Raw genomic sequence first — 26,481 nt, forward strand, 5'->3', positions numbered from 1 at the left:
ACACATTGCAGGCTAGAAATTCTGCACATATGTGTTCCAAAACATGGCCTTCTATTATTTGGCCACAAAAGCCAACTGTAGGGTGGTGGGGCTGGTCAGCGACAAGCTTTCTATCATCCATATAGGATGCAGTAAGCTTATACAGAATGTAAGAATGCACACATTATTTCATACATATAACAAGAAGTGAATGTAAAAATATGTACCCAAAACATTACTTACATGTGTCCTTCAACCTGGGAAAGCAATGCATAAAACAACAAATACAACTATCGATACCTACAAATGGTCATATATGGATTATATGATTTTATTGTTAATTATTAATGGACCTGAGCTAAAGAAATTAAATTGTAAGCTTTGTCCAATGGATCATTTCCTAGGACTTGCCGCTGCAGTTGTACAGTAAGCCTGGAACTTCATTAATACCATACAATAGTTCTTGAAAACCAATAGTAAGGGGATTGCGTCCTCTTAAGGGGAGATGGTCATGGTCCTTGTATTGATTTCTTTTTGCCCATTGTGTGCTGGGGCACTTGAGGCTCCCTAGAGGGAATGTCAGAGTGCCTTTAGCCTTAAGGTGGCATACACATATACACAGACATACTGTATATGTGATCACAGACAGCACTTTATTAGTTGTGCGATCAAAAAAAGGAGAGGACCACTGGGGGTGAAGAACGTTATTTGAATTCCAAGGAAGAAAAGCAATGGGTTAAATAAAAATCCACAGTGAAATCTTGGGGTGCTAGCAGGTGATTGGAGAGCGGGAGTGAGTGGAAGGCAGGTATGCCCATAGTTCAGGTTTACTTTAATCTTAAAGAAGCAAAAATCTTCTGTGTGCACAATCCAATGCCCTTCTCCTTCTGAAATTAAAGTGATGCTAAACTCAGCAGATGAATCTTAAAATGCTTTCAAGAACCTTAACGATTAACAAAAATTGGTGCTGACACTGTCCTTCCTTCTGGAGGGGGGCTACTTTTGTTCCCCATGGTCCCTGTGTGTGTTGCAAAGTAGTCACCGCTCCAAGCTCGGTCTGTGATGGACTACAATCTCATGTTTAGTTTGCTAATTTGTATTGAGATTGCAGTCCATCACTGGAGTGAGCTTGGAGCGGTGACTACTTTACAACACACACAGGGACCATGAGGAACAAAAGTATCCACCCTCCAGAAGGAAGGACAGTGTCAGCACCAATTCAGAGATGATTTGAGGATCTACAGCTGGGTGATACACAAACAAGATACATTTTTGGTAATAGTTTGGGTATTTGAATGCATTTTAAAGATTTAACTTCTGAGTTTAGGGTCACTTTTAGGCTCCGTTCGGACATTAACGGTTTTCTGCGTGTACTTGTACATGCAGAAACGCGCTAAACATAAAAAGCAATACATTCCAATATTTCTTGTTCACACTTGTACGACATCCACGCAGTACAAAAACGCACATCGCATAAAAAAGTCCAAGCACAATATTCTGGGCGGATTCCGCACGTTCCAGCTATAGCAAATAACTGAAAACATGTGGAATCCGAGTGCATGTTAAAATTTGCGCGTTTTCGTACTGCACGGAAAATGCAAATGCTATGTGTGAATGGAGCCAAAGGCGTATTACTCCTCCAACTGATAGGTGACTATAGTAAAAACACTGAGAGCTGATGTATTGCTTCATTAGTACCCACTTCTCCCCCAGCCTGATGATTGGACAATGAGAGAGCAGCAGCACAGTGATGAAGTCATCCCTCTGCTTTTCCCTCCCATCTAGATGTTAAGTGACAAGCGCTCCATCTTTAAATGATTAAGCCAAGATGAGCTGATTGTCTATAACAAAAGAAAGGTCTTCCTGTACAAGTGCTGGTGCCTTAACCAACCAAATCAGGGAGGAAAGTCACAGAGAGTCTGGAAATGCAGCTATTAGGGCAATGATGGGCAGATTGAGTACATTCTTGCCCATTTGTAAGAAACCTGAATTTTAATACAAACATAAAAGGAAGAATCCAGCTGGTTTATACTGGCGACACTGGCAGTTCCTCTTTCCCTATTATTATGCATGTGTCCCATAGACGTAACCTGACTTGATGCCTAAAATATATTATTTCATATTTATGAAACAGTGAATCTGACATTCGCTGCATGTGAATTAATCACTATAATTTCAAACATATGCACCAGGAAGATGCACATGTAGTGCATGTTTGGTAAATGTCACATTCACTGCTTTATATCTATAACCTATATGTGAACCAAAAAATAAACCGTAAGCCCAACCCTAATTCTTCAGTTTACTAGTATCCGTGGCCACCCAGAGATCAATTCATTTAGCTCTTAAAGTGGAATGATAATAAAACACTAAATAAAACTCTGTTAACTATTCTTGATGGGCTGAATCAATAAAATGTTGCTCCAGGCTCCCTTCAGTGCTGCATACATAACATAAAGACATTTAGTCATGTGATATGTGTTAAAGAATAGTAGATTGGCTGATCCTGCTCTTCAGCAGAAGTCAAGTGACCAAAGGCCTAGGCGTATGGCCACGTGACCTGCACTAGAGATTGCTTTACACAGCATTTTCTCTGGTAAAGGTTAAAAATTCAGCATGTCATTTCAGTATACGTCTGATTTAAGTCACTACTTGCCTGTAATTTGTATATCACACTGCAGAGCAGGACTGAGGGTCAGTACTCTACTGCACACCCCAGGTGAGAATAGATTGAGCAGAGTGAAGACCTATTCATTGTGGTGATGCTCCAGTGTCCAGTAAGCAGCCTAAGACCAGGCTGGGCCTGTGTTGTATTAACTGCAGTGTATAAGCTGATGTGACAATCTGTCCATGAGGTGTAGCCAGGGTGCCCAGATAAAAAAATTGAGGACCCATTCACACCAGCCACTGCTCACAGCAGCCGATATGTGGTGCCCGGGAGAGTGCTTATGCACCGATCCCAGTACATCGCAGTGTGTACTTTTATTCAGTTCTACAGGCACAGTTGAATGTGAGACGGCTGTTCCTCATCACGCACCACTGCACTGGTGTGAATGGTGTCCATCCATGAGAAGGCAAATTGCCTCATCTTGCGTTGGGGCATGTGCTGGTTAGAAACCACCAGGGCAGCCACAATGCATGCATCTAATGTGAATGGGCCCTAACTGAACAGAATTACCAATTTTTGTGAGTGGTAGGATAATTTTCACAAAGCAATTTCAGCTGCTTATTTATCTGCTTTTAACTTGCCCGAGGTTCAGCTAGGTAATTCCACTTTCTCATGTAAATTAGGAACAATTGAATTACCGTACCTCCTCCAATCTGGTAATACCATTTTCCCAAATTCACCCGGGAAAGTGGATTTACCCTTCAATCGGGTTTTACAAGATTTTTTCTAATTCTTAAATATGTTAGACTTCAATAGCATGCAATGGGGAGGGAAAAACACGTAAACCACCACACACAAAATATGTTCTGCCAGTGAGACTCAAGCTTCAGATCTATACTGTGCTTGCAACTATCACTTTTGGCAGTAAAGGCAAGTCCTGCTTGTCAGCAGTGTGGAAGGTACAGGGTTTTTTTTTTTGACGTTTCAATAAGTGGAACACAGCATTTCAAATCCATCCAACTTTACTGAAACAATTATTGAAATTCCTACCTTGAGGCCATGTATGTTCCGCTTCCCGGGAGGCTTGCAGGCTGCAACAGTAATAGACTAAATTGTAGATCACATCGGGGCCATTTACAATTCCTCCCCCTCGCCCCCCCTTTCCCTTTGAAATGAATCGTTTAAAAAGAAATGAGAGTGACACCAAAATTAGCAGCGAGGAATGATTGAAGAGAGGCTCTCTGAGCAGAGATAGAAGTCCCAGAAGACGGGATCCTTTCTGTGAAATAACACACCCTCCTGACACCGTCTCATCTAAATTCTAATTTCTGCTTAAAAGACATAATATAAACACACACATACAGAGTAAGCTAAAACTGATTGTGTACTGCCCTTAATTCCACATTCTGGAGCAGGTGCTGCGGAACTGGGAATTCCGTGCAATAGGAAGAACTGACTATTCATATTAATATCCAGGATGTTCGCCAAGTGCTGTCTGTCAGCGCAGGGATTCTTATTAAATGTTCCTAATATCTTTTTCGCAAAGGTCAGTCTGAGCTCATTTCAGGCCACAGACAGGAGCCTTGCATATAGCATTTATATTTGAGTAGTGACACGCAGACAGCACACAGGTATAAATAATAGTGACCCCCAGGCTGAAAATGTCCTGTGAATATTCCAACCAAAATAGGGGATCCGGCGATTCAATCAGAACCACCAAAATCTAGTTAACTCTTGTTCCGCCAAACCCAAAGGCTGAACGTTCAAGATCTCATGCGCTTGTGTTTTTAGATGCATCAACCCTCCCACCCCCCTCCCATTCATTTCTTTTTTTCTTAATATAATCTTTATTTAGACAACACAAGTACAGTAGAAAGGCAAACAGTATGTCAAAAACACTTAAGTAGTAACATAAGAACAGAGCTCATACGCAAACAGAGAGAAAGGCAGTGTGGGCAGACAAGGGCCTCAAAGTGAAGGTCAACCAGCTTCTGTTTGTTTTTCCAGATCTGGCTGGAGCTGGGGGTAACTGGGTGTAAACAGACACCCACCCGTTTAGACCCGGCTGCCCATAAACTAGCAATGGGCATACGAGCGGGTCCACCTGAAAAACTGAGAGATCAGTCCGCCCATGTGAAAGGGGCCTAAGGCTGGCATACACTGACAATTTTCCTGGTTCATCCATGCTAAACAGAGAGGATAAGTGTTCTGACAGCAGCGGGAAAAAGGAATAAGCATAGTGATCACTTATAACTTACATTAACAAGTATGTTCTTTTTGATATTAAAATGTTTATTGAAGGTTTTCAGAATATAACAAAAGACATACATACAATACAGTGAGCATACATTAAGACAATCACACTACATACGATATCCAGGGTAAAGGGGGGGGGGACAGGAGACGTAGAGGTATGGGGGGACCTGGTCGGGGTGCCTTTGAGTAAGCGTGGCGCAATATGCGCATTCGGGCATGTGGCCAAACAGTGCATAACAATACAGTGATGGAACCTCTCAATGGAACATGATAATCATTTTACCGGAAGCGTAGTATGTTAGGGTAAGAGACAATAGCCAGTTTTACAGAGTTACTAATAGGAAAAAAAAACTAAAAAACAGGTTTTAAAGCAGACCATATCACGCAGATAGCATTGAGATATATTCATCCTGAGTTTTAAAGTGCAGCCATCTTGCCCAGGTCGTGTAAAAAGTGCTATATGTGTCCTTACTAGAGTGATGGAGTTCTTCCATCAGACGCAAATGATCCACCCGTGTCAACCACTCTGCCACCGTGGGTGTTTGGCTTGAGCGCCAGTGTGTGGGGATAAGAGCTTTCGCTGCATTGAGCATAAAGGGAATTACCGATCTCTTATATGAGCGCATTGAAAGGGGGTTAAGATGGAAGAGGCACAGCCAGGGGTCCGAGTGTGTATGTATACCGCTAATGGTGGAAATGAAACGGGTGACGTCCCCCCAGAACTGTTGTATGTGCGGGCAATCCCACCATAAGTGAGCATACGTGCCTTGAGCTCCACATGATCTCTAACACAGCGGGGAGTTTGCCCGGTTGATGGCATGGGTGATGGTAGGTACCTGATACCACCTAGCGAGAACTTTGAAGTTGACTTCCGTCATGTAGCTATCCGGGGAGGCAGAGGAGCACATATGCAACACCTTGGACCTCTGAGAGGGGGATAAGGGTGTTCGAAATTCCTGTTCCCGTTTCCCAAGGTATGGCAGGGGCTGGTCACCAGTAATTCCAGACAAAATCAGGTATATGACAGAAAGACCATGGCTTGTGGGAGTCGGTGACCCCAACAAGTATGTTCTGTGCTTGCTAACCGTAATTTTTAATAACACATTTGAGGACAGAAGCATTTTGTGCATGTGTGTCATCTTATTAAAAATGTTTTTTCCATCTATTGTTACACACAAATGTATCTGTATAGGAGGCAGCAGTACATGTGAAGAGACTCCATGTTTGTGTTTTGTTGATCCCTCTTATGTTACTGCAGATCTACCAAAAAGGGCCCATCGGACTGAAAACAGTAACATCTGTAATCTCGAACAGTTTTAAAAAACAAATTAAAAAATTCTCCAAGTAGTCAGAGAACACATGAGGATTGAAGGAGGAATATATATGTAAATAATATTTAAGTAATTGAAAGCAAATAGCACATAGTTACTCAAAGTAACAATAATGTAATTCGCTAATGCTGACATGTGCCCCGATATTTTATGTGAAGCATGAATGTTAATGGCAGGTCCACTTTGAGCACTTTAAAGCCTAAAACTAAAAAGGGAATATATTGCAATTTAATGGTCCTTAGGGGTTTTGGCTGCATTTGATTTCGTGTTTCAGCAAGTACCGTAAGAATGTTTTCAGCAAGTACCGAAAATACCAGTTGATCTTGCCAGAAATACAGTGTTCTTTCCACGTTTTCACCTCAGTTGAAAAGAAATCATAAACAACCTTGGTTTATCTGATTCAACATGTAATGGATACGAAGAAAGGAAGACATGTTTGAAGCCCAGCCTATATGACAACCATGGCTCCTTCAGAGACACATGGAATAATGAGTGTAGACACAAAGAAACAAGTAGCCTTATTCACGGGATCACCAGGTCAAATAAAGTGAAAAAGCTTAAAACGTGACTCTAAACTCAGGAGTCACATCTTAGGCCCCGTTCACATTGAGCGATTTATCGCGCGGTAATTCCCGCGATATCGTGGCTATTTACCGCGCGATATCGCTCTTCAATGCATCTCAATGGGGCAAAGGGTCCTGCTGTCGCGGGTCGTGTGTCGCTACAGCAGGACCCTTTTTGGAGCGGATTTTGCCGCGATTCTCGCTTGTTCAATGCAAGCATTTGCGTGATATCGCGCAAAATGCAAATCGCGCTACAAACGCGCGATTTGCGAACCGCTGAATGTGAGCGGGGCCTTAAAATGCATTCAAATACCCTAACTATTAACAAAAATATATCTTGTGTATCACTCGGCTGTAGATCCTCAAATCATCTCTGAATTGGTGCTGACACTGTCCTTCCTTCTGGAGGGTGGCTACTGTTGTTCCCCATGGTCCCTGTGTGTGTTGTAAAGTAGTCACAGCTCCAAGCTCGGTCTGTGATGGACTACAATCTCAATACAAATGAGTAAACTATACCTGAGATTGTAGTCCATCAAAGCCTCAAGCTCTTTACTAGCACACAACAATTTGTCTATTACAAAATATCTCTTCTGCCCCCCGACACTATAATATATTATGCTTTTGGCAGGTCGATCCATGAACACTCTGTGATAAGTTACCATCTTTCATGTCATTGGATGCACAGTGAATAATGGAGATGCTACCTACCCAAGCTCAGCTAGCAATAATCTAGGTGTGTAGGAAGCTAAAGTGTCGGTAACAACTGCCAAGTGACTTTCACGACATGCTGGGGAATCTGTCATGTAGTATTTGTTCTAGGGCTGTTACTGATTAAAATTTTCGTGTTTGATTAATCGAAATTCTTTTTAATCGATTAATCAATTAATTTCGATTAATTATAACGCACATACAGATCCAACTACATTGGCCTATACACATACAGCACAGCAATGAAGTAATAAAATGAACTCGGATCACACTAATCCAGCACATTATTAATCTCACGTGCCCCACTCAATATGGCCGCCGCTTGAGTGGAGCAACTCAAAATAATAACGTGCTGGATTAGTGTGATCCTAGTTCATTTTATTACTTCATTGCTGTGCTTTATGTGTATAGGCCAATGCCTTGGCTGGCGCTAGTGCAGAAAGTTTAAAAAAATTTTTTTTTAAATCGATCAAAATTTTTTTTATCGATCAAAAAGATTAACGATTAATCGAGAAATTAATCGTTAATTTGCACAGCACTAATTTGTTCATTCACTTCATTCATCCTTTAACTGAAACATCACGTGTCAGGAGATCCTATGGAAGTTTAGGCCACTTGAAAGGACAGAGCTCTTGTGACTGATGCTGTGATCTGCTAACAGCAAAAACATCCAAACCCATTTCTGATTTAACTTTTAATGGGGGCCCATCATATTATGTAATAAGAGATTCAATTTGGATGATATCAATCTACCGGGGCACAGATCTGAATGAATGGCAACTATTGTTTCACTATAAGAAGGTCTTCTTAGATTCACTCCTAATGCCAACCATACAAGCCGAGGTGACCAAGGTTTTGGGCCATGTGATGAAGCAACGGTAAGAATCTTTGGGATAAAGGAGCTCAGTTCAGCTCTATAATTCCACAACATGTTCCGTCTGTCAATGCAACATGACAAATAAAGATGATTACTATGAATATAAACACGCTCACAGGTCTTGGCTCACACAGCGCAGGCTGCTCCCTTTTCACGTCCCCTGCACGCCACAAATTGTTGTTAAAGTCACTGTCAATTTTGATTGATTGTCTTGAAGTAAAGAATTACATTTTTGCCCCCTGCTCTGTCTCGGTGGAATGCATATTTAACCCCTGCTGTGTCAGCGGAGAGTGTGCTGTGCCCCAGCTATTAACAATCGTCACGCACTCTATAATTACTGCACACATCAATAAGCCTTTGTGCAACGCAGCAAGATGTGAAGTAATGTTTCAGCGTGGGCGGGCATGCAGCAGGGAACAGGTGCAAGACGTCCTGATTTTGTAGCTGTGGAATGCGTGTGTAAACGTTTGTCAGGCGTGATGCTGGTATACATGCAAATGCACTTTATGAATAAGCAGGACGGGTGAGCTGGAGAACCTGTGTAGGCAAGGTGCCATGCTTCCTGAGCACGATTATGCCAGTCTATTGGCTAATATATGGGCTTTATTGGCCATGGTGTAGTAGACTAAGTTATGGCAGGACTTTATATGTAGTAACGCTAGCAACCATGCTAAAGTCCTTACATTAAAGGATGCTAGACAAGTCAATTACTATTTTGACGCTTTGAAATTTGTATTAAATGTCTGGAATGGCTCAGTTCTGCTCAGATCTTCTGCCGACATCGGTTGAAGATCTATTTTATGACTTCCGGCTACAGCCACAAATCTTTGTATTGCCACACAAAGTCTCCAGGAAAAAGGACTCTAAGGTAAATTGTCCTACAGATGGAATAGCATAATGTGGGCCTCTTTCCATGGAGTAAGGAGAACACTCACAAGCCTACATGTTGCCATCTCCATCAAATCCCGACATCTTTGGGGTGTGCAATGATGTGAATTGTAGGAAGGGAATGAAGGGTTGGCTACTTTTCCTTACCATGAGTGAGAAGCCCACCCTTCCACCTCTACCGGTGCTCATCTTAATTACAAAAACAGCTGGTACCAGGGCTGGACAGGTTGTTTTCATGAACCACCCAGGTCAAGTGCCAGAGGAAATGGCTCATGCTCCCCTCACTCAAGGTTTTTTCAGACTTCAAGTCTTCCAAATCCACAACAAAGCCAAGATGTTTGTTAGGGAAAAAAATAAGTTCTCTGCCTAAATTTTGTGGTGAAGGCTTAAGAGGATCTGTAAATATGTATAGTAGGTTGGAACAGCAAAGACAGTTCTTAACTTTAAGTAACCATTCACACTTATGAATTGCAGCAAAATGCGCTAAAGTGCAATGCATGGGCTCTATATGTATTGCTTTGTGGTGCCATTCATTGTGAACTGCACCCCAACTCTTTGTACAGTACAGCATAATGCACTGCAGCATAAATAGGATTGGGCTAGCTACCATTCCCAAGACATGGAAGACAGTAAAATCTAAAGGAAAGGTTGAGTTGTAATCAATGATTACGCTTCTTTTACCTGCATCATGTCTATTAAAAACATTTTACTGTAAAAAATGCCATTCACATCGAGAGCAAATATAAGTTAATCAGTGTATTCATCAAAACAGAGAATTAAAAAGGGACAGATCATTAATGCCACTTGCAAATTTAACAGTGCCTTCAACCCAAACAGCCTTGGAGAGAAGCATTTATTGCACAATCCAACAGATCATAGATTTTAAGGGTGACCCCATGTGAAAATACACAAAAAAAGTTGGTTTCCATTCTCACATTGAAGTTCCCCCTTTAAATAAAGATTCCCCCCCACGTCAGAGTCACCCTTTGCATCAGATGCCCACTTTCCCATCAGGTGCCCACCTTTCATATCAGAGTCCCCCCATTTTGGAAGCTTAGCCTAATTTGTGTCTTTAATATTTATAGAAAGTTTTTGGGTAAGGAATGTTTTCCAGACAACTGGAGTAAGTGCCCATCTTTTCTTATATATTCCTCCCTCTAACATTTTGGCAGTGGACTGGTTAAAAGCCCTTGGAGACTGTATTGTTTAAATTCTAGTGTTGCTAAATCTCTTATAAGAAATGATCTGGAAAAAAATGATCTAAATGTGGTTTCAAGGCTGAATGCAGAAGCTTCATTGATGATCTGTCGCACACTGTGACGCCTTTGAATGACTGAACGGACCTTTAGGCTCCACATATACAAAGCTTCAGTAGCTTGCTATACATCATATGTGATCAGCCAGTGACTTCCAATAATGAAAAAGGGCACAAGGGGTTAACTCTGAACACTTAAAATCACTGTGGTCTAGTAATCTATTGCAAATCTTTACACCGTGCAACATTTAAGAGCAAGACCCCATTCTCAATTGCCACTGCCCCTTTACGTTAGAGTAGATCTAAAGCCAATTACCCTCATAGCTTTTATCAAGTTAATGTCATTTCAAAAGTTGTTTTCAGTCTTTTGAAATCTGCAGCTTTATTAAAAAGGATAGCTGGTAATCTTGCCATGAAGGTCCTTGTTCAGGCACTCCTTGGTATGGAGTGACAACTTTCTCTCAATTGTGCTCATGCATAGTTAGGTTATTAAATGTGTCCCTGGTGGAGACTACAAGCAGCAGCAGTGTTGACACATATTGTGCGAAAAAACATAGCAACTGTTGATGATACACGGGGCTTTATAAGCTAAATGTCATCCAGTTAGGGATTAGATCTTCTTTAAATCCCTATGGTGAAGAAACTTCATTTTGGGCTGAGATCACTTGTTTTGCTTAAACATTTGAAGGAAATTATTTCACCATGATGGTTTAACGTCAGCGTGTGGAGGACACACTTTTTTTTATGTACATCAAACCCGGCCCAGTCTCTAGCCATGACCAAATATATGTTCACGCATTAGTAATGCCTCCTGTACCTGAAGGAAAAAAATTAAAAATACTATACTTACAACTATACCATGCAATTGAAACAAATACATCTTCACTGGTATTTGCATAACCAGTGGCACCCACCCTTGCCCCCACATGACAATGCTGACATCTTGTTTAATTCCTGGTCATTCCATTCTGGGATCAGGGTAAGTGGTGTGTCTACCTACACCATAATCAGGTAATGAGGGCAGGTGGTATGCCTATCCTACACCATCGCCATAGTATGAGGGCAGTGGGTATATCCTACATCATCATCAAGGGATCAGAGTAGGAGGCATGCCTATACTATGCCATCATCATAGTATTAGGACAGAGAAAGTCCTTATACTCTACCATCATCATGGTATCAGCGCAGGGGACATGCCTATCTTACACCATCATCATGGTATCAAGGCAGAGGGCATGCCTATCCTACGCCATCATCATGGGATCAAGGCAGAGGGCATGCCTATCCTACACCATCATCATGGGATCAGAGCAGTAGGCATGTCTATACTATCATCATGGGATCAGAGCAGTAGGCATGTCTATACTATCATCATGGGATCAGAGCAGTAGGCATGTCTATACTATCATCATGGGATCAGAGCAGTAGGCATGTCTATACTATCATCTTGGGATCAGAGCAGTAGGCATGTCTATACTATCATCATGGGATCAGAGCAGGAGGCATGTCAATGCTATATTATCATTACGGGATCAAGGCAAAAGGCATTTACCTATCCTACACCATCATCACGAGATCAGAGCAGGAGGCATGTCTATAGTATACAATCATTATGGGATCAAAGCAGGGGAAGCGCCTATTCTACACCATTAGGAAATGGTAACACTGTGGAAGGGCTTTAAGCAGCATTCAGCTGACAAACGACAGAAGGTAAGAGACACGTGCTGACCTGATACTGATGTGGGCAAAAAAATTAAAAACTATCAAGTTTAACTTATCCAGTGACGCATTCTAGTAATAAAAGTACCACCTTAGTGTTACCATACCTAGGCAGGTATGTTTGATATACAAAGAGCTAATGCTTTGCAGATCTTTGCAACGTATACCGAGGGAAAAACATCAAATTGTGTCTGCTAAAAATTTCACTCCTGTGTTCCCACACAGACCGCAGAATTTTTTGTAGGCACCATCTGCATCTAAACCGCCAAAAAGCACAGCTCCCACAATGCAATGGGAGCTTCCCCTCTGTGCAAGCTGTGTTTTCAATCAGCATGATAAAGTAGAGAGGGTGGGAAAAGACAACAATTTTCAGGGTGTCAGGGTCTGGACTGAATACCGGCTGTTCCTCTACTTTAAAAGGAATTTAGTGATTTCAACAAAAAATAAGTCTACTTTTAGGACTTATTATTAGTCCTCGTTCACACTTCTGGAGTGTAAAACTGCAGAGCTGCTGAAGGTAATAACCCATTCATTTAAATGGGCTCCCTACCACAAGTAAATTGCACTAAAAGAAGTGCATGCAACTTTAAAAAAAATATATCATTGCATGATAATAGGTTACCATTCAATGTGGTGTGATACGATGCACGATGGCTTGGTGCGTTGGGGTACATTAAGAAATAATGGCACCAAAGTGCACCTAACATTGAAAGATGTGATGCTGCATCACATAGATGTGAATAGAGCTTAAAGCCAGGTTCACACCATTTTCCGGACCAGATCTGGAATGCGGTGCATTGCGTTTTTCAGCATTTTTAATTGATAGTTTAATATGGACTTTCAGGTGCGGTCTTTTGTGTTTGCATGCGTTCCAGTGCATTCCAGACCAGAGAAAAAGTGACAAGCAGTATTTTTTTTTTTTTGTCTGGACTGGAACAGACTGTGCTGGCATGAACAGAGCCCAGAAACACCATAGGGATACTTTTTTGGTCCTGGAACAAACTGTTCTTGTGTGGACATGATCTGGACATGAACAAGCCCTAAGGCTGGGTTCACACCATTTTCTGGACCAGATCTGGAACAGGACTGGAATGCAGTGCACCGGGTTTTTAACACGATTTTACCATGTTCCAGAGCTGTTTTTTTTTGGCTTGGTCTGGTCTGGAACAGACTGCGCTGGTGGGAACAGATGGCAGAAATAGCATAGGGATATATTGGGTTGCATTTTGGGTCCGGAAACAGTCTGGTCTGGAGGTAATCTGGATGAGGTGTGAATGGGCCCTAAAACCAGAGTGATTTGTTATATGTTGAACACTTGAGCAGTTAGATTTTGTTTATTAGCTAATTGCTACGTTGGTCAACAATGTTACACTCAAACTGACATATGTTTGTATATTTATAATTTGTTTGATGTGATGGATCTTTTCTGCACTAAAATACTAGCAATCAACTGTCCATTATTCCTCCATGCAACCACCACAAAGAACATGGATTTATTCCTTACTGTATTAGTTCAGATGACCTATGACAAACATTAGATCTTCAGATACACATTAATATATATGGTAACCTTTCTATCCCATAGTTCTCTTTAGGGTCACGTGAGGACATATACTAAAGTCCTCCCGTGACCAAAAGCTCAGTATATAGCAAGCTGCAGCTCGCGGTATACTGAGACCACCGCAGCCGGGATGGATCCAGACAATAATGTCGAGATCCACCCAGCTGCGTGAGTGACAGCAGGCTCTGCGTATCTAGAGGCAGAGCCAGCTGTACCCGCCCCCTCCCCGTCCATTCCTTCAGTCAGCGCTGGAGGATCGAAGCAGGGAGGGGGGGGGGAATCCCTGTAGAGAGCCGTGACTGACAGTCACAGCTCTCTGCAGGGAGATGATCGGGAAGTGAGCGAGCGACGGTATGTTTTCACTCACTTCCCGATCTATTGAGCCGACGTGTGACAGTTTCAACGTTACATGTGGGCTGTAACTATGAGAATGAGTAGAAATCACTCACCACATAGTTCTCATTTAACCCCCTCCAAACATTAAAATCTAACCCAAACAAAGCCAAAAATTAACCCTAAATCTAGCCCCTAATATGTGCCATCTAGCTGAACACCGAAAATGTACCTTTAGCCCCTTGCCTAATGCTAACACTTAACATGTCACTTACCTTAAACTAACCCTTTAATTGAACCCCCTTTCTGGTGACCCTAGGCTAATTCTAACTTAATCCATGACCCCCTAAGGCCCCATTCACACTGAGCGGAAAATCCTGTGATTTCGCGCATTTTTGCTGCGCGATATTGCGACAAGTCGCCGGCCAATGGTTTTCAATGGAGCTGTCTTAATGTACAGCTCCATGTCGCAAGTCGCGCCTGCAGGACCCCTTTTCCGGCGATGTTGCGCAAATTTCCTTTCGCGCTATCCCGCCGCGCAGAAATCCGCTTGAGGTGAGTGTCGCTTAGTGTGAATGGGGCCTAAGACAAGCTGAACATGGAAAACAAACTTATCACCTGAACCATAAGTCTGATACATAACCAAAAAATATTCAAAGCAACACTCCTGCACCAAAAGGTAGCTGCAAATGATTTTGAGATTTAGACTATGATTTCTTCCACACATATATGTTCCAGCTCTGGACTATAAGTGTCAAACCACAAATCCTAGACTACCAATACAACACAACTTACCACGAGGGTAGATCTGAAGAGGCTCCACCAGTGGACTGCTCCCTTGCTGCTCCAGGACCATGCTGCAGTACTGCAAGGAGAAAACAAGCAATGGGGACCACAGTACAGCTAGCTTATCATGAACAATGATTATTAGGTGAAACGTCTTACCTGTTCTGCAATCCCTGTACTGGGAGTTACCCTCACTCCCCCCAAAAAAGCCCATGCCTTAACCATTTTTAAAAGCTTCTACTGTTATTGAAAGTATAGGCTACCTGGCTCTTTTAAATGAACCTGTGACCAAGTTAATAATGCATTACATATTCTTATGTATGGAGGGGGGCTCAAATGGGTATACCATTGCCAAAACATGCACGAATCAGGGATTCCCATAAACAGTCCAAGTAGGTTTGTCCTGTACTTTTTTCAGCATCGACATTTGTCGAAGGAACATGTTGGCTAATATTTGGCCTAATGGTGCTTGCAGCTGGTAGTAACACTAGTCCGTTACACAATACTGCCCTCAGCTCTTGAAATATTCTCTGGACTCATTTCATCATGGTGCACCTCTTTCTAAATGGCTTTTCTCTGAGCTTCAGTTACCCGATAAGGTCTTTACTTTGACATGAGGCTCAGTCACAATATCATTGTATAGCATGATAGTTAGGCCAAATAATTCTAATAACAACTCAATTGTTTTGAAATAACTCTCTGACCTCTAGAATGTGAGCATAAGACTAACAGGGTTACTCACAAAAGGGTGAAGAGTTTGGAGAAGGAAGGTGAAGTGAACAATCTAGGCCAACAAAAATGAACTCGAAGCTGAATTGGAGAGTGTTTACAAAATCAGCCATTTTGGCCAAGATTGTTCTTCTCCTGCCTTCTCCAAACCATTCACCCTTTTGTGAGTAACCCTGGAAGTATCTGACATCCTATCCTCTGGTACACCTTTTGCTGGTGATACATTAGGTTTTCATTTTGCTGAAAGATCCTCTCAATACCTTTTAGGGTTTTATTAGATTAACATGGTATATTTAGGCTCTTTTCCGACTGGTATACCTGCTAGTTGACATCACTGATTTTCTATTTGAACTCATAGGGGTCACATAGTACTATGTGTCCCCAGTTATGAATAAACATGATGTGATTTACGTCACTTCCTGTTCAAAAAGAGATTGAGGACTCTGTGTCCTCAATTTCTTTTTCTATTTTAAAAGGGAAATAATGGGGCTGTTTAGACCCCTACTCTTTCCCCGAAGCCAGCACGCCCCCCCCCCACAGTAAAGAAAAAATTATAATTTAAACTTAAATAAAAAGTAAGAATAAAATAAAAAATAGCAAACAAAAAGATCCTGGAGGCTGGGCGCTGGGGGATGTCACACGCCTTTTGGGGGGGGCACGTTTTTTTTCTTGCCTTGGGCGCAAAAGGAGCTAGCTACGGTTATGCTCCCACGGTGCTCGTGTGGCTGCCGGCTGAATGTGTTAAGACGTCGAAGACGGAAAGGGGCAGGACACATCTCCCCGTGTGCAACGTCGGCCACATGAGCACTGCGGGAGGACAGGACGCCGGCCTCCTCTAGAACGCACTAGAATGCAAGCTGGCGTTCAGAGGCAGGAGGGGGCTTGTATTGAAGTCAATGGCACCATAGCCATGCCCCCCGCCCACAGTGCGATCGCCTGCTTGCATCCCGGTCCAGTGCAATCTGCACAAATAGTGCTTGCAGCATTTTTGCAGATCACACTGGACCGGAACGCAGGCACTAATGTGCCTGCATTCTGGGTGCAGGACATCGCACTGTGAGGCATGGCTGCGGTGCCATTGACGTCAATGCATCGCCATGCTCCCACGTTGGTAGATCTCATTGAGTTTGTCATTTGAAAAGTAGATCTCCGAACGAAAAATTGTGGGCGCCCCTGCATTAGAGGATGTGTTGCAGAGAGGGATTTCCTCTGGGTATTGGGTGGCATATTCATAGACTACCCTGGATGACACATGCACACCATTCACAATCCTGCCAGCCAATGCCTCACACTTAAAAAGCTGCGTATGAGCTTTAAACTAATCCCCACTGGCCTCTGTAGCTGCAAAAACTGTGGATCAATACACCCTCACAGTTCAAAGCAGAAACACTGAAGTAAACCAAGTTATTCTCTCAGCAGCTCAGCTGATTTGCTTCTCCCTCCCTGAGTATCTGCTCTATGTGGAAGTGGGGGAAGCAGAGAAATCTGAGCTGCTAAGAGGAGGACCTAGAGAATTTCAATGCTTCTGTACTGAAGATGAATTGCTCCATGGTATCTTCAGCTACAGAGATCAGTGAGGACTTATTTTAAAGCAGATTTACTGCTTTTTAGGAATACATGTAAATACTTGAATGTTTATAGACTACGGATGCACCGATACCGGTTTTCCGGCATCTAGTACGAGTACCGATATTTTTTTTCGGTACTTATGGATACCGAATACCGATACAGGAAGTCCCATTAGGGAAGCCGGAAAGCTGTCTCCATGCTCCCTCGACACTAGGTGATGAGGAAACATGGAGCAGGCAGGAACAGGAAGCCGGGGAGCTGGTAATGATTGACCATCTTCCTGACCAATCAGGGAGCCGGGTGGCGAGTCATTACATGTCGCCCGGCTTACCAATTGGCCGGGAAGCCGATTCCATGCTCCCTTGTCACCAAGTCTCGAGGGAGCATGGAGCCAGCTCCCCATCCAATCAGGAATCCGGGGGGCGAATCATTACCCACCCCCCGGCTTCCTGAATGGCCGGGAAGCCAGCTCCATGCTTTCTGGTGACAAAGGAGCATGGAGCCGGTTTCCCGGCCAATCAAGAAGCCAGGCAGTGTGTAATGACTCGCCGCCTGGCTTCCTGATACTGGTAGTTCTCATTTTAGGATTTGGGGCATTGGGAGCATTTGGGTGAGTACTTGCCCAAATAATTGGTATCATCACTGTTACTTGTATTGGTGCATGCCTACTATAGACCAAAACTACAGGTTCACTTTAAAACTGCCTTTTGTCTTCTATACTGAACTGAATGGCTGCTTACTATATTAATTAAGCAACTTACTACTACATGGCAGATGCATTATTATTCTCCGATTTAGAATTGACTTCTGACATACTTTAAAAAGGAGAACTATGGGGTCAGGGCTTTTCCCCATAGTTCTCCTAAGGGTCATGGGAGAACACAAACTAGCGTTCTCCCGTGACCCAAAGCTCAGTATACCGCGAGCAACAGCTCGCGGTATACTGAGACGCTGCAGCTGGGTGGATCTTGACAGCAATGTCGGGATCCGTCCCGGCTGCGGCGTCTCAGTATACCGCGATTGACAGCTGGCTCTGCCTATCGAGAGGCAGAGCCAGCTGTGCCCGCCCCCTCCCCCATCTTTTCCGCCAGTCAGCGCTGGAGGATCGGACAGGGGAGGGGGGGAATCCCGGCACGGAGCTGTGAGTGACAGTCATGGCTCTCTGCTGGGATAGATCGAGAAGTAAGCGAACGCCGGTATGTGTTCGCTCACTTCCCGATCTACTGAGCCGACCTGTGACAGTTTCATTGTCACAGGTCGGCTCAGATTATGAAGCTGAGTGAAAATCACTCGCCTCATCATTCTCCTTTAACTTTTGTAACAGCCACAATTTTAACTTCTAAAACAGCCTGTGTCAGTTTTTTCCTAACTGGGAGAAATGCAACAAATACCAAAGTTTAAAGGGGCCACCAAAGAATTTCTCAGGCAGTAGCATAGCTGGGGTTGAATAAGGAAAGGGAGAGTGTAGGGCTTGTGTAGGGCTTCCGTTTAGAGCTCCTGCATGTCTTTGTAAAGCTTTTCCATATTTGCAACGAAGTATAAGGAATAAATGTGCCCTGCCTTTACTGCAAATACACAATGTGCCTGCTTTCCGGGTGCGGGCCATCGCACTGTGAGGGGCGTGGCTGCGGTGCCCTTGACTTCAATGCATCGCCATGCTCCCTCCCCCCCCTGAATGCAGGTGTTTTATCGTTGGTAGATCTCATTGAGCTTGTCATTTGAAAAGTAGATCTCCGAGCGAATGAAAAATTGTGGGCGCCCCTGCATTAGAGGATGTGTTGCAGAGAGGGATTTCCTATACACACACACACACACAGATAAATATACATCCAGTACTATGTAGGCCCAAATAAATATCTCTAATAGATTGAAGTTGGTTACAGACTGGTAGAAAATGTGCAATCCCTTCAGAATGAGGAAGAGAGGCAGCTGACAGCCTGGAGGGGGTTAATTACCAATGAGCCGTAACTTTAAGTACTGCATAAAAAAAGCTAAGAAATTGATAGTTCATTTATCCGGCACAATACCTAATGCACAAGTCATTAGGAGAGATTATTCTTAATGTACTGTTCACACTAAAAACATCAAGCGAGACCTCAACCCTTAAAGTCATAAGAGACCATTTGTATCTCCAGGATCTGGCAATGACAAATGACTAAAAATGTGCAGTGGTACTTACAGGTACATGAGTACAGCTAATGAAAATGGTCAAAAGAATGGGAAAGCAACAAGCAGACATTGTCTCCACATTGTAAAACCTTGCTGTCCAGGCTGCAGGTGGGCCCTAAATGGGCTGCCATGGTTTAAATGGCTGCTTTGCTGGTTTGACTAGAGCCCTAGAACATGGCATATTGATGATCTGGACTGATATAAAAAAAAGTTTTAGCAATGCTGCTTTAAAGAGTTTATTCAATAAGCTAGGGCAAAAAGCAATGCTCTTCAAACTCACAATGAAATGTCATTAGCTTTGAAGAGTCAAGAAAACAAAAGATGATTTATGACTAAATTCTTTGTTCAAAAGGGCTCCGGAATAAAAGCCTGAGTGTAAAATCTTAATTTGTGAACCGCAGCTTCCCCTGCAGTGTAACCGAGATAAATACGCTACTGCCATGTACCATTTCAATTAGGCATGCACTGATACTAGTATCGGTGCTGATACTGAGTATTTGGGCAAGTACTCTTACTCGCTCAAATGCTCCCGATGCCTATCCCGATACCGGAACTTCCAGTATCAGGAAGCCGGGCGGCGAGTCATTACATGCTGCCCGGCTTCCTGATTGGCCAGGAAGTTGGCTCCATGCCCCCTCGTCACCAGGGAGCATGGGGCTGGCTTCCCAGCCAATCAGGAAGCCGGGCAGCATGTAATGACTCGCCGCCCAACTTCCTGAATGGTTGCGAAGCTGGCCAACACAGGAAGCCGGGCAGGGAGTCACTACCAGCCCCTTGCTTCCCGATTGGACAGAAAGCTGGCTCTATGCTCCCACATCACCTGGTGATAAGGGAGCATGGAGCCGCCTTCCCGGCCAATCAGGAAGCTAGGCGCCGTGTAATGACTTGCCACCCAGCTTCCTAATTGGTCATGAAGCTGGCCAAACAGCAAGCCGGGAGACGAGTAATTACAAGTCGCTCGGCTTCCTTAATGGGACTTCCGGTAATGGTATTTGGTATCGGCGAGTACGAAAAACAAAAATATCGGTACTCGATACAGAAAAAACGGTGCATCCCTATTTTCAATATATTCCTATCAGTGGGTGAGGTTCTGTATTTATGTGATCTAAGATATTCCAAGACAAGGAAGAATAGATTCTATTCATAGCTTCCTTTCAGCTATGTATATCTATGGCTGCGCAAAACAGGACAAGCATTTAAATCCAGAACGATATTGGCCATAGAAGCCGTGATAACAGTGAAGAACTATCCCACTGAAATCCAAGGGAAAATGGCAGACACTACACTGGAAGATGTGATGAGAAAGTGACCACCAATGTCAAGAACTGGTCTGTTATCTTCCAGTTGTATAACCTCCCTCACATAGCATAGAACTCTGACAATCTACCCCTGAAATTGAGGGAAGATCCCCTTGGGCACAGCAAATTCTTTATTACTCGAGCAGTCTTACCATACATTAGGGCTGGACAAATCCCAGGAGCCAGGTAGTCAATGCCCCTTACAAATTGCAGCTGTTGACTAACCTTGAGGTTTTCTTTAGCTGCTGTCAATAAAGTTGGGTCCTAAAAAAAACTGCTTTATTGGACAAACTGGCTCCTGAATTCCATATTAATCTGTTTGCCCGTTATACATAGATTACTTACATAAGACAGCATAGCCTTCATCTCCTCATCGCTCCTCACTGTGATCCGGTCTCCATCCTCATCTTCATCTACAAATAAATAAGATCAAATCAATTGCTCTCATTATACATACAAAACATCATATGGCATATTACCATTAATATGTGACACTAGAGAGATGTTCCAGAGCACAGGCATGGTCTCCGCAGCCTGGAGACAGAACAGAGGCTATTTGTTTGTTTTTAAGTGTTCTTAAGCTCTCAATCTTTTTTTTCAATAATGAACCCAGATCAAACAAATATACATTACCCAGCAAAGTATTTATTTACATTTTTGGCCAGTCATCATGTTTCAAAACAGCTCGAACTCTCTCAGCTTTGCTTCCCTGAACTTCCTGTTCAATACAAGATCACAGGGGACAGAGCAGTCTCCAGCAGCTGTTCATCTACTAGTTTAGCGAAGGGAGTAGGAAGGAGAGGGAGCGGGAATGGCTCACCTTGCTGTGCCTGTGTTTGTGGAGACACACAGCTTGCTAGTACACACAAGGGCAGCTCTATAGGACCCTGCAAGGGAAAGGAGTCCCCCTATAAGAGGATATTAGTAAGCCGGGTGCGTCTCCACAAACACAGCAAGGCATGCTACTCCCCCGTTCTCCTCTCGTTCCTCTTCCTCCTTCCCTTTTACTTACTCCAAGCTAGTAGATTGACAGCTGCTGGAGACGGTGCTCTCCCTTGTGAACTTGTGCTTAAGGGGAAGTTCTGGGAAGTTGAGCTGAGAGAGTTGGAGTCAGCTGTTCGGAAACATGATGACTAAGTGCTTGGGCAAAAAAATAAAGAAAGACATTGCTGGGCAATTATTTTTGTTTGATCTGGATTCATTATAGAACAAGTTTTTGCGAGTTTAATACGACGTTAAGTAAAGTTCTCCTGTTATCACAGGAACAAGAGTCCTCCTTGGAAGATTTTCCCTCTAATCTTCTACCAGTAATAACTAAAAATGGAACTTTCCCTCACTTTCAGTCCCGATGACAATGGTCTCCAGGACAAAATTAGTGGGAATCCCCTCAGCGGGGACACAAGTATAAACATGGGAACAGAAGTATAAGCTTGTCAGAGGTCCTTCCACAACATCTCGGGAAGACGACTACCAGTATTTCAACCTCAGGAAGACATCTGCTGGTCTATGGTTAGCGTATAGGTGCTCACCAATATGTACAATGTACATTCCAGCCCTTCTCAGGAACCAATGTCATATGGCCGGTACACAAAGACATGAGCTCAGTCAAGTCTCATATTTATTAGTATGGAGAGATAAGGTGGAAGGAGATGAGTAAAACTAGCAGAAGCTACTGATACCCCAAAAGTATAAACAATGAACATGTTTTCTAACCTGCCCAATCCAATGTACCGCTCTAGACTGATCCTGTGGGAGATTGGTCCCCCGGTCTTGCAGACACAAGTGTGTCACACAATCTGCCCCCAAATACCTTGATTATGCGACTGTCATCCCAATTGTCTGCTCACAGAGGGATCAAATAAGAGGAGAGTAATGAAAGAAGCAGCATACAGGGAAGTAATTATCTTCAATTATCAATGTGAGGGTCACAAGGTCATCCTCCGAATCCCTTTATCATGCAACATTTCTTCCAATGTACGCACATCAGTCTCAAATAAAGCAGCAGCTCTGCGATTTTCAGCAGTAAAGTAAGTGATCTCCCTATAGCAGTTCATGATAGCAAACACACCTTTGCCACAAGAGTTGCTGGGGGCAGCTTATAGGAATATTTAATAAATGCATTATGCCAGGCTAGGCAACCTCTGCACTCTTCTGGCTTCAACACTCACTGACCCACAACAAGCATGCAGCAATGCAAGTCAGAACTTTTTACCTCCACTCACATTCCAGGTCGATTACTTACAAAGTACTAAAGCCTTGGTTCTCAACAGGTGGGTCGTGACCCCGCATTCAGTGGGTCGCCGCGTGCCTTCCACTTTTCTAGGCGAGAGGCTTCTCGGCCTCCCCCTAGCGCACCACTGTCAGTTATGGCGCCAAGCAGCCATTCATATGCTGCTCGTCACTATACAGCGCAATGCAGAATACCCCCAGCTATGATGCACTATTGCTGGGATTTGTTGTATTCCTCTATAGCTGGTGGTATTCTGCATTGCGCTGTATAATGTACTATTGCTGGTATTTGTTGTACTCTATACAGTGCAATGCAGAATACCACCAGCTATAGAGGAATACAACAAATCCCAGAAATGGTACATCATAGCTGGTGGTATTCTGCATTGCGCTGTGTAATGTACTATTGCTGGGATTTGTTGTACTCTATACAGCGTAATGCAGAATACCCCCAGCTATGATGCACTATTGCTGGGATTTGTTGTATTCCTCTATAGCTGGTGGTATTCTGCATTGCGCTGTATAATGTACTATTGCTGGTATTTGTTGTACTCTATACAGTGCAATGCAGAATACCACCAGCTATGATGTACCATTTCTGGGATTTGTTGTATTCCTCTATTCAGCGCAATGCAGAATACCTAGACCTATTACCTGAACCTAGACCTATTATCCAGTTGAAAGCTCTAACCTATTTGCTTAGCTAAATCCAGGTGGTGACTTTTTTTTTGGACAGGCAGTGTATTTAAAAATATCAGTTCTACAATTCTGCAGCACGTAAGAGTATTTACAGCAAAAAATAGCATGAAAAAAAACAAGTTCCTCACATTCAAACGCTGTAGTTGTTGCATCAGGGAGGACCTGGCCAATCACATCCTAGAAAAGAACACAAACAATGACTAACACCGGCTCTTATTGCCAAATACATTCACTTCATAAGTTCTGCGATTATTTGACTTAGATGCAAGCTTAGCAAAAACCCAAAATACAATACTCCATAAACAACATGGAAAGAGATTCATTGTAACACATTTGAAACAAAAATGTGATTCTTTGAGTCTTTGTATGTGACCCTCAACAGGAAGGGAAATCATGTGCAGGAGAAGCTGGACCAGACAGTGGCCCTGAAAAGGCCACACATGAACGATCTTGATAAAGAAAGGACAGGTAAGGATGGAATCAGGCCACGAGCATTGCGTTTAGCGGTACAGATGCACAATAGACAGACTTGAGTTGGCGTGCTTTCACATCACTTTTTAAACATGTTGCACCGCTTTCATTTGTACATTTTTCCACAGCAGACCTCAAAATACTTTCATTTGTTTACCTTAACATGTGTTGTTGTCGTGTATTGCTGCACATTGCGTTGCATTTAAATGCAACGTGTTCAATTTTCACCCAATGCCTTGGCGTAAACTGGGCCTATCGGAGATAACGGATCTCAGCTTGTCATCGCACTGGGCCTGTGTTAAGCAACGCAGCCCATTGGATGTGATGTGAATGGACCCAACATGTGTATTTGTCATGAAGGATGAGGGAACCAGCTAAGTGTGAGGGCCCATTCACACCAGCGGGTGTGTGTTATGCAGTGTGTAATATGTCTTTATTGAAATGTCACAAAATGACATTTCATCCTGGTGACATCCTAAGCCCCTTTCACACCAGGGCGTTTCATCATGCGTTTTTTTCCCATGTATTCCTTCGGGGTCTGTTCACGCAAACAAACTGAATCGTGCGTCCAAATATGCCTGTCGCTTGAAATACTCCCCGAGTTTCTTTTGTGGCGCTGATGAGCTCGCTTTGCTCTATAGACTTCACTGGAAATGTGCTTTTGTCGTATGTGCTCGTTTTTGAAGCGTGTTTTTGCATCTGAGCCTGCTTCTCATCGGACAATTAAAGTGAGCTGAAAAAAATGAGCTCACATATGAATGGAAAACGTGTAAAACGCCCTGAAACGCACTTAAAAAATGAGCATAAAACGCACTGAAACGCTGTTGCTCTGGTGTGAATGGGGCCTTATATCTTTATTGATCTGAGCGGTGCTAGCCACAGCCACTTCAGCACCCAGTCAGTCAGGAGTACGGTGGGATACTTACTGGACTGCATGACAGGAAGGCCTTGTTTACCCCCCTCTCCAAGCAGCCACCATGTTAGGATTTAGGTGGGTGATCGGGGAGCGGGGAAACCCACAGAGCAACCCCGTCTGTTTTTACTGCCCCTTTGCCGCCTGTGTAAACAAGGCCTTCCTGTCGTGTAGTTCAGTAAGTATCCCACCGCACTCCTGACTGACTGGAGCGGCGCCGCTTGCAAAACATGTCTGTTGCAGTTATTGGGAGTGTGTCACACCCACCGGGCATGCGCTTGAGGGGCGGTATTACAATGCAATCTCTTGGGCTCCTAGTGAGGGAGGTGGGTAACTCTGATGTAAAGAGGGCTCCTAGTGAGAGAGATGGGAAACTCTGATGTGAAGAGGGCTACTAGTGAGACAGGTGGGTAACTCGGATGTGAAGAGGGCTCCTAGTGAGACAGGTGGGTAACTCGGATGTGAAGAGGGCTCCTAGTGAGACAGGTGGGTAACTCGGATGTGAAGAGGGCTCCTAGTGAGACAGGTGGGTAACTCGGATGTGAAGAGGGCTCCTAGTGAGACAGGTGGGTAACTCGGATGTGAAGAGGGCTCCTAGTGAGACAGGTGGGTAACTCGGATGTGAAGAGGGCTCCTAGTGAGACAGGTGGGTAACTCGGATGTGAAGAGGGCTCCTAGTGAGACAGGTGGGTAACTCGGATGTGAAGAGGGCTCCTAGTGAGACAGGTGGGTAACTCGGATGTGAAGAGGGCTCCTAGTGAGACAGGTGGGTAACTCGGATGTGAAGAGGGCTCCTAGTGAGACAGGTGGGTAACTCGGATGTGAAGAGGGCTCCTAGTGAGACAGGTGGGTAACTCGGATGTGAAGAGGGCTCCTAGTGAGACAGGTGGGTAACTCGGATGTGAAGAGGGCTCCTAGTGAGACAGGTGGGTAACTCGGATGTGAAGAGGGCTCCTAGTGAGACAGGTGGGTAACTCGGATGTGAAGAGGGCTCCTAGTGAGACAGGTGGGTAACTCGGATGTGAAGAGGGCTCCTAGTGAGACAGGTGGGTAACTCGGATGTGAAGAGGGCTCCTAGTGAGACAGGTGGGTAACTCGGATGTGAAGAGGGCTCCTAGTGAGACAGGTGGGTAACTCGGATGTGAAGAGGGCTCCTAGTGAGACAGGTGGGTAACTCGGATGTGAAGAGGGCTCCTAGTGAGACAGGTGGGTAACTCGGATGTGAAGAGGGCTCCTAGTGAGACAGGTGGGTAACTCGGATGTGAAGAGGGCTCCTAGTGAGACAGGTGGGTAACTCGGATGTGAAGAGGGCTCCTAGTGAGACAGGTGGGTAACTCGGATGTGAAGAGGGCTCCTAGTGAGACAGGTGGGTAACTCGGATGTGAAGAGGGCTCCTAGTGAGACAGGTGGGTAACTCGGATGTGAAGAGGGCTCCTAGTGAGACAGGTGGGTAACTCGGATGTGAAGAGGGCTCCTAGTGAGACAGGTGGGTAACTCGGATGTGAAGAGGGCTCCTAGTGAGACAGGTGGGTAACTCGGA

General features: G+C 43.9%; 1 protein-coding gene across 1 annotated transcript in view; it reads right to left on the bottom strand.

The window, feature by feature from the left end:
• MAP2K5 (mitogen-activated protein kinase kinase 5) overlaps nt 1-26,481 on the bottom strand; it is a 141,758-nt gene that overhangs the window by 112,314 nt on the left and 2,963 nt on the right. Inside the window, exons 2-5 of the mRNA XM_018552818.1 lie at nt 23,686-23,734; nt 20,975-21,042; nt 14,874-14,943; nt 3,638-3,678 (exon numbers count right to left, since the gene is read on the bottom strand). Of these exons, the coding sequence (XP_018408320.1) occupies nt 3,638-3,678; nt 14,874-14,943; nt 20,975-21,042; nt 23,686-23,734 (228 nt within the window). The remainder of the gene's footprint in view (nt 1-3,637; nt 3,679-14,873; nt 14,944-20,974; nt 21,043-23,685; nt 23,735-26,481) is intronic.

Source organism: Nanorana parkeri, unplaced genomic scaffold (genome assembly GCF_000935625.1).
Source record: "Nanorana parkeri isolate BGI_ZX_2015 unplaced genomic scaffold, ASM93562v1 scaffold98, whole genome shotgun sequence".
In the NCBI taxonomy this organism is placed as follows: Eukaryota; Metazoa; Chordata; class Amphibia; order Anura; family Dicroglossidae; genus Nanorana; species Nanorana parkeri.